The 11,439-nt window shown below is 42.4% G+C and overlaps 1 protein-coding gene and 1 non-coding gene across 2 annotated transcripts in view; both read left to right on the top strand.

The window, feature by feature from the left end:
* Positions 1–11,439, top strand: part of eif4g2b (eukaryotic translation initiation factor 4, gamma 2b) — an 85,352-nt gene that overhangs the window by 61,689 nt on the left and 12,224 nt on the right. The window contains exons 4-20 of the mRNA XM_034879028.1: positions 26–151; positions 1,087–1,189; positions 1,335–1,466; positions 1,825–1,891; positions 1,982–2,133; positions 2,305–2,415; positions 3,558–3,740; positions 4,360–4,501; positions 5,145–5,308; positions 5,429–5,542; positions 6,316–6,444; positions 6,848–6,952; positions 7,406–7,621; positions 8,417–8,675; positions 9,149–9,353; positions 9,777–9,985; positions 10,527–10,653. Of these exons, the coding sequence (XP_034734919.1) occupies positions 26–151; positions 1,087–1,189; positions 1,335–1,466; positions 1,825–1,891; positions 1,982–2,133; positions 2,305–2,415; positions 3,558–3,740; positions 4,360–4,501; positions 5,145–5,308; positions 5,429–5,542; positions 6,316–6,444; positions 6,848–6,952; positions 7,406–7,621; positions 8,417–8,675; positions 9,149–9,353; positions 9,777–9,985; positions 10,527–10,653 (2,544 nt within the window). The remainder of the gene's footprint in view (positions 1–25; positions 152–1,086; positions 1,190–1,334; positions 1,467–1,824; positions 1,892–1,981; positions 2,134–2,304; positions 2,416–3,557; positions 3,741–4,359; positions 4,502–5,144; positions 5,309–5,428; positions 5,543–6,315; positions 6,445–6,847; positions 6,953–7,405; positions 7,622–8,416; positions 8,676–9,148; positions 9,354–9,776; positions 9,986–10,526; positions 10,654–11,439) is intronic.
* On the top strand, positions 6,050–6,224 carry LOC117949822. Its single transcript, XR_004657753.1, has one exon. It is a non-coding gene; the product is annotated as a small nucleolar RNA SNORD97 (small nucleolar RNA).

The raw sequence follows: 11,439 nt of genomic DNA, 5'->3' as shown, positions 1-11,439 counted from the left end.
CCCCCCCCCCCCCCCGTGTGTACAGCGAGTTCCTGGGGAAAACCCCAGGGCAAAGCGTTCAGAGATGGGTTCCTTCACGAAGCACTAGACGAGATGTCAACTCCAGTAATGAAAAAGAGCGACACGATGCAATCTTCAGGAAAGTGAGGGGGTAAGGTTCAATCAAGCCTGTGTGCATATTTGAAGAGTTGATGATCCTTCCCCACTGACCAAAAGCATATGTTTTTGCAACGTCCTCCATGACCTTTTATCAAGAATAACCCAGAAATAGTGTGCAAGAATTGCATTTACTCGTTGCTTAAAGATTGTTGGTACTAAAACCATTTGAGTTGTACAGAGTCCAATTCCTGGTAAATTCACAAAACCCATCTGATTTAACAGTTTGTGTGGTTTCCATTCAGGATGGCCAGACAAGCTTTTCTGAAGAAGAATGCCGATGAATGTTCAAAGAATATCTTACACTTTTGAACGGTGTCTTGAACTAAGGTTACAGGGTTTAGGTCAGGTTGACTTAAAGAAGTGTGAGTCTGTGAATCAGCCTCTTATCCCGGTATATGTATGTTTATGGAATTAATTAGCTTCGATATACCAGACCTATATGATAGGATTTAACAGAACTACATATTATATCCAAACAAGCCTTAGTGAAGATCAAGATAATATAGAATATTTATGAAAAAAACACTTGCTGTCTGCCATTTTCCCTCTGGAAACTTCCTGTTGCCCCCAAAGTGGTGAGGACGTGTATTTGGACAGAGTTGGCACAGTTCCGGCGCCTTGCCCTTTCAACTGGACCAAAAGGACATTAAAATTCCATTATACGACATATAAATGGAGAATTGAATAGATATGCCCCATTGGTACCGATACCCTGATCCAGCTTGAGTTAGGATCTGCCTGGTATCAGTATCGTTGCATCACTAGTCTGACATTAACTCACACTCTGCTCTCTGTAAAAACAAACCAAGTAGAGATTGAGAGGGCCAATATGGATGATGAGATTTGTCTAGAAATCTAGATCTTGCATACTCATACTGACTTCCTTATGTTGCTGCCTCTTCTATGCCCTCTTGTTTTCTTCTCTAGCATACTCAACAAACTCACGCCTGAGAAGTTTGACAAGCTATGCCTTGAGCTCCTGAATGTGGGCGTAGATTCAAAACTCGTCCTTAAAGGAATCATCTTGCTGGTAAGAGGACATTTTTATTCACTCCTTTGCTAAATGGAAACGTATTCATCACTTTTTTGGCCGCCCTGAGGGCGACTCCTACCCATACACCCTGACTGGTCCCTCTCTGACTTTCTCCCTTCTCTCCTCCCTCGCCGTGGTTTAGATTGTAGACAAAGCCCTAGAAGAGCCCAAGTATAGCTCGCTCTATGCTCAGCTATGTCTGCGCTTGGCAGAGGACGCACCAAACTTTGATGGCCCTTCATCTGAGATCCAAACATCCCAAAAGCAGAGCACAGTAAGTGTTGCTGTTCACCATTTGTTACACAATTAGACATTTTTTTAAAGTACATTTGTCCTCCGTCTTTTATATAATATCACCACTGCCATTTTTGTTCTGCTGAGCAGGCCGTAATAAATACCACTCTTCCCCAAATAAAAGCTATTGTGTTCTCTTAATTATTATTTTTTTGTCATTATTAATACCTCCCCTGCAACTCAGTTTTTCAAATTTGTCATTCGTATGTCCAACATTTCAGCAGTGAAAGCAAAACTCTGCTGTCTGACTATAAAAGTGCTCCATATAAGCTTCTGTTGACGAGCTTTACATTGAGTTGCATCTAACGTACAGATAATTTTCTATTTTGCTATTCTAGACCTTCAGAAGACTACTGATTTCCAAACTTCAAGATGAATTTGAAAACCGCACCAGAAATGTTGAAAGTGAGTTCATGTCATTGTGTGAACAGTATCTTTTAATCCATTTCATCATAGTTTGTCCACTGCTTATGTCTGTTTCTCCTCTCCCGTCAGTCTATGACAAACATGACAACCCTCTCACTTCTGAGGAGGAGGAGCAGCGTTCCATTGCCAAGAGCAAGATGCTTGGCAACATTAAATTCATCGGGGAACTTGGTAAACTCGACCTTATCCACGAATCTATCCTTCATAAGTGCATCAAAACAGTACGTGCGCTCTTTTGTCATTTTTGTGTGTTTTGAAGTTCTCTCCCTTTTTTTAAAGACAGCACATCAAGAGTTGTAATCAAAATAAATGCTGCATACATTCATGAAAACTAGAGTAGAGTAACTTGTGTGACCCCGCTGCCTTCCCTCTCTCCTCAATCTTTTCTGAAGCTTCTGGAAAAGAAGAAGAGAGTCCAGCTCAAGGATATGGGGGAGGATCTGGAGTGCCTCTGTCAGATAATGAGAACCGTGGGGCCGAGACTTGACCATGAAAAAGCAAAGGTAACCGCACCGGCCTTTGATGGCACCAGAACCGTCTGGAGAGGCTGGGAACAGCAGAACGGCCTCTCCAGATGAGAATAACTTTGTGTGCCTGGCACATGTCAAATTCAACAACAAAAGACCACAAACTTGCAAAAACATTTTTCATAGCCTTTTATCATTGAGCGACTTACTTGTGATTCATGTATTGCAGGAGTAAAATCTTAAAGCGCCCATTTTAGGCTAATTTTCAGGTTCATAATCATATTTTGAAGTTGTACCAGAATAGGTTTACGTGGTGTCATTTTCAAAAAACACCATATTTTATACCGCACATTGCTGTAGATCCTCTTTTCATCCGTTGTGTTTCTCTGTTTTAGCTACCGAGTGAGTCATCTCACCTGTTTTAGCTTTGGAGTGAGACATCTCACTTCTTTACTATCTTTGTTGGTAGCTGCACATGCTCAGTACAAGGCAGGATTAGCTGGGACACTTCTTCTAAGCGAGGGCACGCTTGTGGATTACCTGCAGAACAGGGACACGGAAGTAGTTCTTTGTAGATTATGGTAAACTAGTTTTAGATTATGGTAAACTAGTCTGTGTTGTAGCTGTGTTTTGCCATTGAGAAGGAGCTAGTTTGCTTACGCTAGCATGCTACGGTTAGCCACCTCGTCTCCACTAGCTCACCCGGAGACTGAAGGCAGAAGACATTCAGAAACCTGCCTGTCTGTCATCTCCCTCAAAACCGCATGGATAGTTTTTTTTTTTAAGTTTGTCTGCGTGTGGAAGCACCAGAGACACCAAATAACAACCCAAATCCCAGGAAAAAGTGTTTTTTTTTCAGAATATGGGCACTTTAAAGCTTCAGAAAAGAACATACAATTACTGTAAAGTGATCAGGGCGCTAAACGCAAACAGGACATTTCATGTTTTATTTGGCTGGCTAGTTCTTTTTTGTTATGCATCTACTCTGCTGTCTCTTTTCTTTGTGCCTTTTGTGTTCCTGTCTGGGTCAAATGTCATGCCGTGGCCTTGCTAAGCTCACTGTCTGGCCTCACATAAACCCCCATGTGGCTCAAAGCCAGCGCTAAACTAAATGCTGCTGCCTTCTGTATGTTCAAGGTCTGCCAGTCCTCACTCCCCTCTTTCCACCCTTTCTCCAGTCTTTAATGGATCAGTATTTTGGCCGTATGCGATCCTTAATGAACAACAAGGAGTTGCCTGCTAGGATCCGCTTCCTGCTGCAAGACACAGTGGAACTGCGCTTAAACAACTGGGTCCCCCGCAAGGCCTTCATTGACAACGGACCGAAGACGATTCACCAGATCCGTCAGGAGGCAGTGAAAGTGAGTCCAGTGAAATGATTCTGCACCTTGTTTAGAATGCCCTAATTTTGGGATGACTAATAGTTAATGTCCAACATCCACAGCCAAGGTTGAGGCATGCCTGTGTTAACGGGCCCCATAAATGAACCTGTAACATTAAAACCCTGTCTCCCTTACAAATAAGCAGTTTCTGCACATTAGCTCATTCTAATAAATTAATATTTAAAAACTAAAGTGGATTGTCAACCATGTTATGAGCGTTGGCGTTGCAAAGGTTGTCCACTGGAGGGCGCTTTACAACGTCCTTGTTAGCAACACTGATTTTTTTATTTTATTTTTTATTTGTGCTATCGTGTTTAATGTGACACCTTATAAATAACTACAAATAACCTTTTTTTGTGAAATCTGGTTATGTTTCTGTATTTAAAAAAAAAAAATATATATATATATATATATCTATCTATCTATCTATCTATATATCGGTATCTGCCTTAAAAATCCTTTATCGGTCGGGCTCCAGTTTAGTATTAAGTATGGAATGCCCTTGAATTAATCTTGGAAAGAAAGTTCTGGGTTGAACAACTTATTGATATTGTTAATGATATTGGACAATTTAATGACATTAGCTGTGTTCCTGTAGGATTTGGGTGTTTTCATCCCAGCACCCATGTCTCAGGGGATGAGGATGGACTTCTTCCTGGAAAGCCCCTTCATGCCCAACAGAATGAAACTGGACAGGGAGACTCTCGGGGGATTGGCCGATATGTTTGGGCAGATGCCAGGTATAGGCTATGGTCCTCTGTGAATCTGCCTTTTGAAGCTACATCTCGTCATGTTTTCATTTCATTTTCATGTTGTTGATGTTACAACTGGACTGGCTTTTTATTCTTACATGCATTATACAACTGTTTATAATATTTAAGTTACCTCCAGAATAATGCAAAGTTCTTCTGGTACACAAAATGATGAGTGACACAAAATAGTTTGTTGCCAAAGTAGTTTTTCATTTTTATGATCACCTTTTGAGTGGTCATTTTATAAAATAATCTAAATGTGTCTTCCGCTTGGACCCATTCTTTTGTGTAAAATCTTCACTGAAATTCAATTTTAGTTGTAGTATCAAATCATAAGTTATCTCAAAACACTTTATAAATCATAGTGTGGTCTGGACCTACTCACTCTGTAAAGTCACAACGATTCTAGTAATTTCCCCAAGAGCAAGCTACTTGTGCGACAGTGGCAAGGAAAAACTTCGTTTTTAGGAAGAAACCTCGGCCAGACCCAGGCTCTGGGTAGGCGGAGTCTGATGAGCAGAAATAAAACAACATACACACTAATCTTTCAACATTTCCTTGTGAACACATAAACGGAAACACACACATGTGTATAACATAGTGACATCATCTCTGTACTTTGTTTACTCAGGCAGTGGGATTGGAACTGGCCCGGGGGTCATTCAGGATAGGTACTCGCCCACTATGGGGCGCCATCGCACCAACCCGCTCTTCAACGGCCACAGTGGCCACATCGTCCCTCAACCACAATCACAGTTCGACGCAGGGCCAAAGTCTTTTGTTAAGTCCAACCAGGTAATCCTGCTAACAAATTATTATTATTATTCATGCAGCAACAGTGATTGTTTCTCGAACATTTCTGTTGAGGTAAAATTCTATGAAGGTTGTCCACTATGCCCATGTGACCTCTGACAGGTTCAGAACCAGCATTTCCTCAACCAGAACCAGAACCACATGGCCCAGCAGCAGGTCCCGTCCAAGGACATGCCTCCACGATTCAGCAAGAAAGGACAGCTTAATGCAGATGAGGTAACTGGAACTACTTCGTAACTTTAATGCAGGATATGGACAAAAGTATACATTTGTTTTGGCATGAGGTCCACTAAACAATATATAGTTTATAACTTAGTTTTAATAAATTTGAAAGGCGCACCGAGCCAGATCTCATGTTGTTAAAGGGGAACTATGCAGTTTTTTAGTTTAACTTACCTCAATTGAACAGCGTTGGAGTCATTGGCATGGTTATGATTTTTTTCCCGAGTTGATTGGTGGTCGTCTCACTTACCCCTAAAGCCTGTGAGCAGGAAAACAAGAACAGAGAAAGAGGAAACGGCAGACTGGCCGAGCGAGGAGTCAGACACTAGGAAACATAGGAGCTGCCAAATATGTATTCTGAAGCTGTATGGGGAGCTCCATAGAGAAACCTGTGAGAAAACAACAAAGAAATGGCTAAAACTGCATAGCGCCCCTTTAAAAAACTGCTCTAGGTAAAACCTATGTATCATACCGTCCTGCCTGCAGGTTGATTAAGTCTTCATGCCCAGTGATTATAAAAAGACGCGTTATTCTGAGGAAAACAACCTGCTACCAGTCTTTCTTCTACCGTGTACTCTGTCTTTGATCTCTATCTTTCTTATCCTTCCTCCACTCCTCCTCTTCTCTTCAAACTGGCATCAGGTCCGCTGACTGCGATTATGAGATATGAGGGCATGAGTGTAGCAGTTTTACATATTTTCTTTTTTCTTTAAGAGCAGAACCAATACTAATTTATGTTTTGTGTTCATGTGTTTCTGGTCCCCCAGATCAGCCTCCGGCCTGCTCAGTCATTCCTCCTCAACAAGAATCAGGTACCCAAACTCCAGCCCCAGATCCCAACCATGATGCCTCCCAGCGCCCAGCCCCCACGTACTCAAACCCCCCCTCTGGGACAGGTAAGAGACGTCCTCTTCTCACAGTTTTGCACCAGGTTATTTTTAACTGTCATGGACATTGAAAATACAGTAGACACACAATGAAAGATTACCAAAAAAAAGTGTCAACTAAAATGTTTTGTTATAAAACGTTTATATAGATCACAAACCTTTTAATCTATGCACAGCTAGGACTTGCGTGTCCACCATTTCCAACACCAGAACAGATTTTTACACCAAGCATGCGCTAACCAGCACACACCGGGAAACACATTGTGCCATAATGAACAGCGTAGAGGGGAAATAATATGTTAGTAAAAACAATGAAAGGAAAAAAGAATCCTGGCCAAACCCAAACACCATCAAATGTTAAGGTTTCTTGGTGTAACTATATCTGTAATAACAGCATGACCTTTTCCCCCAGCCTCCACAGCTTGGCCTGAAGACCAACCCTCCGCCCATCCAAGAGAAACCTCAGAAGATCAACAAGAAACCACCTCCTGCCAGGGAGGAACTGCTTAAAATGACGGTAGGCAAAAACAAAATGGTGCATCTTTCAAGATCTCCTGCAATATATAAATAATGGAAAAGTGTTCTGGAAAAAAGACTGCGAGAAGGGAAAGGCGAGACAGCCCATTGCCACAACCTACATTTCCGTATTGATGTCACCAGTTGGTTAGGGCTCCTGCACACTGCCTGCATGGCATGAGCGTGTCAGCTGTGTGGCGTGTCCATTTAAAAAAAAAAAAAATGTTGAACAAACCTTCCCAAACCCATCTTCAAGAAGCTAGTATGTGCCCAAAAAGTTAAATCATTTATCTTTGAAATAAGATTTCATTAGGAACAAGTCTTTTCTTTTTGTCTTTTCTGTAAAGACAACAGTTATTAAGATCATGAGACTTATTGGCTGCTTATCTTTTTAGAAGTAGCACTTTTCCAACTAGCTACAGCTCATCTCTATGTGCTCTAATCTCCACTTCAGGAGGCGATGGTGACAGAGTACTTGAACAGTAAGAACTTGGCCGAAGCTGTGAGCGGCGTGAGGGAAATGAAGGCTCCTAAGCACTTCCTGCCGGAGATGCTGAGTAAGATCATCGTGTGTTCCCTGGACCGTCCCGATGAGGACAAGGAGCATGCTAGCACTCTGGTCCACACGCTCCGCACAGAGGGCCTCATCACTGGAGAGAATTTCATGCAGGTACAAACAGCCAGCATTACTTTTTTCAATCGGACTCAAACTAGTCTTGCATTGCCAGACCTTCCCCCACAGCGCTGCGGAGGAGGGTCTGGCTAGTCCAGATATACTGCAGACTAGACTCAAACTAGACTAACACATGCTCTAAGTTAACTATTTAAACTGTATAAATTACAAAGACTTTATTGTGCTCGGTTACAGTTAGGGCTGGGCGATAGGGAGGAAATCAGATATCAAGATACAATATTCTTGACTATATACCTTGATATTGATATTGCTGCGATATTCTACAGTTGACAGCTGGTGCTTTAACAAAATATCTTCACACTTAGATTATAGAAAAATAATCATCAGTAATGTGGACATAATGTCTAAGCGAAGGGAGAAGACAAATAATAGTCTGGTAAGTTCAAAAAGTACAAAACCTTACTGTAATGCAGCCTTTAAAACCAGGAAAAGACGACACTTAAGTCATATCACAATATTAAGATACCAAAATAAAATTCCAATATTTATTCTGCATCATTTTAGTTTAGTTTTTTGGGGTTACACATATACAAATACTACATAATAATATACAAATTATCAATAAAAGATTTGATGGATGGTTAGTACAAGTGTGAGCTTTGAAAAAATGCAATGGCAAAGCATTCCACATCACCGGACGTCTGTAATTTAAACCAAACTGAAGTTGAGATGTTTGACAGATAGGAGGCCTGATCTTCTAGTTCTTTCGGGGGGCTGGATTATGAAGTTGGTAACATTATGATTAATTCTGTGGCATTTCCTCTCCTGCAGGCTTTCCTCAACGTCCTGGACCAGTGTCCCAAGATCGAGCTGGACGTGCCCCTGGTGAAGTCCTACCTGGCCCAGTTTGCGGCTCGGGCCATCATCGCAGAGCTGGTGAGCGTGGCGGAGCTGGCTCACCCCCTGGAGAACGGCACACACTTCCCCCTCTTCCTGCTTTGCCTGCAACAGACGGCCAAGCTGAAGGACCGCGAGTGGCTCACCGATCTCTTCCAGCAGAGCAAGGTCAACATGCAGAAGATGCTCCCAGGTACGTAATGCTCCTGCCACAGACAGAAACATACCAACACGTACTCTATTGTATTATTAGGGTGCTGCAGGTGCTGGTGTTGCTGAAATGTATGAAAGCATCATTGATTTACACATCACACAACTATTTATGAGGGTGTCCAAGCACTTAATTGTGACCACTAGCACCATTGTGTTTTAATGCACGTCTTTTTTTGAAAAATATTAGTAAAAACATTGATTTACATGTCACACAACTATAGCAAGAGTTGAAAATAGGGGCTAGGTTGCGCAACTTGCGCGCTACATACGCGAAAGTATGTAGCCAAAAGTAAGACCCGTTAAAAATGATTTTAAGACACAATACTTCAGCAAATGTACAGTATTGATTTTGAAATTGTAGGTTTTTTTTTAAGACCCTTTGGAAACCCAGAAAAAGTATTGAACTTATTACCTAGCCCTGCTTCTGAACAACAGACTTGTTCTTCCTGGCAGAAATCGATCAGAACAAGGACCGCATGCTGGAGATCCTGGAGGGGAAGGGCCTGAGCTTCCTGTTCCCGCTGCTGAAGCTGGAGAAGGAGCTGCTGAAACAGATAACGGCAGACCCCTCTCCACAGTCCATCTACAAGTGGATTAAAGACAACATCTCACCCAAGCTTCACACTGACAAAGGCTTTGTCAACATCCTCATGACCAGGTAAATGTACAAAAATAGTAATCAGGTTCCTTTTTATGCACATTGAGTCTTAGTTTTAGTTGATCAATTAATACATTTAACATTAAACTGCAAGAACAGTGAAAGGGGTCTGTGTTTCAGCCTTTTTTTGATCGGTACCTAATTTGCATTCCCACTGCGGATGGATGTCCATTACCTTCCGCTTCTAAACTCCGGTGGATTTATGAGGACTATGGTTAACTGCTGCTCAAATCGCTGCAGGTTAAATCAAGACAGCTAGCTAGATTACTAGCACAAATTGTCAAAAAACCAGAGCACGTTTTCTTCCATCCTGGAATGCTGTGTGGACTAGCTAGACCCTCCTCCACTGCGCTGTAAAGGAAGGTCTGGCAATGCAAGACTAGCTTTAAAGCAATGTGCCACTGTCTTCTGCTCCTGTCCCAGTTTCCTCCAGTACATCTCCCAGGAGCTGTGCATGGGCGAGGCCGACGAGCAGCTGGCCGCCCCTTCCAAAGAGCAACTGGAGCAGGAGAAACAGCTGCTGCTGGCCTTCAAACCCGTCATGCAGAAGTTCTTGCATGACCACACGGAGCTGCAGGTCAGCGCTCTCTACGCCTTGCAGGTGCACTGCAACAGCAGCGCCTTCCCTAAAGGTACAGTACTCCCAAGTCTTGGCCGATCCACTAGAGCTAGACCCATATAGCCGCTAGCTTTGAGGTAGTTGAAAAAAAAAAAAGCGTCTCTGCTACATGGTTTGTCCAACAGAGAGCGCTGAAAACAGTGAATTGTCACACTCTGTAATTAATTTGGTCATACTTCTGTCAAATATGTATTCATAGGGGCACCTTGATAGCTCATCTGGTAGAGCGTGCACCCCATGTACAAAGGTTCAGTCTAATCCACATCGGCCGAGATTCCAGTTCCGACCTGCGGCCCTTTGCTGCTCATGTCATTTCCCTTCTCTCTTCTATGTCACATCTCCAGCTCTCCTGCCTAAAGAAGTCCTAAAAATGGCCAAAACAAATATATTCCTTAGGGCTGTCAATCAGTAAAATGATTTAATCGCACAATTATACTAGTTGATTTGTGATTAATCTGATTCATTTATTTAATCTGTTGTAAATGTACTTTTAAAAGATTTTTTTCAAGTTTTTAATGAAACTTTTAATGACCTTTTTTATTCTTTCCACTAAGGCATGCTGTTGCGCTACTTTGTCAACTTCTACGACATGGAGATCATTGAAGAAGAAGCCTTCCTTGCATGGAAAGAAGACATAAGCCAGGAATTCCCTGGAAAAGGAAAATCTTTATTCCAGGTACAGTAATGCCATCACAGTGGGATTTAATTCTTTCTCTCTAAAATGCCAAATAACGAGACCATGGCCTCAAGTTGACATTTTTTCGACCACCTGCCACAGTCACTTCTTACCAGCCAGTTTTTTTTGCCTCCTAAAGGTGAAAAACAGGAATTGCTTTGTCTCTGTGATCCTTTCCTGTCCTATTCATAGTAGCCTACTTGTGGATATTGCTGCAGGCCCAGTGGGGGTGCCTGCCTTAATAATCCAGCATAAAGGCATAACTTCCTATCCTGAGCTGGGACACACATTCATACCGTTTGAAAAAGTATTTATTGGACTTTAACTTATCATTGCACCTACATTAATGTAGCTGTCCTCAATTTAGTTCATCCTGTAGATCTGCGGTTTTCCCTGCATCCACCGTGTGTGATTGCGTTCGTGTGTCAGTCACGCGTGTGTGTCAGTTGCGCGGGGGGATCGGACTAGCAGCCCCACCCGCTGCAGCGAGCCGACAGGATTCAGCAACGTTATAGTGAAGAAACGGTCCCCTGATAGGTCCGGGCCCATAAGCAACTGCGTACCCTGATTACCAATAGTTACGTTTCTGAATCGTTCAATTCTCATTGGCTTCCGGCCAATGTGGCAGGTGGATTGACAGTGTTGCATTGGTTGGGTGTTAATTTCAGGTCCTGAACGGGACTGACCTCATGACAATATATTACCGCTTGATTTATGTGACTGAATATCCTCCGCTATGTATACACATCATGTACCAAACTTTTTTTGTGTACAAGACTGAAAGATGTACT

This window comes from Etheostoma cragini, chromosome 8, assembly GCF_013103735.1.
Source record: "Etheostoma cragini isolate CJK2018 chromosome 8, CSU_Ecrag_1.0, whole genome shotgun sequence".
Classification (NCBI taxonomy): Eukaryota; Metazoa; Chordata; class Actinopteri; order Perciformes; family Percidae; genus Etheostoma; species Etheostoma cragini.
This window is presented reverse-complemented; position numbering and strand designations above follow the sequence as displayed.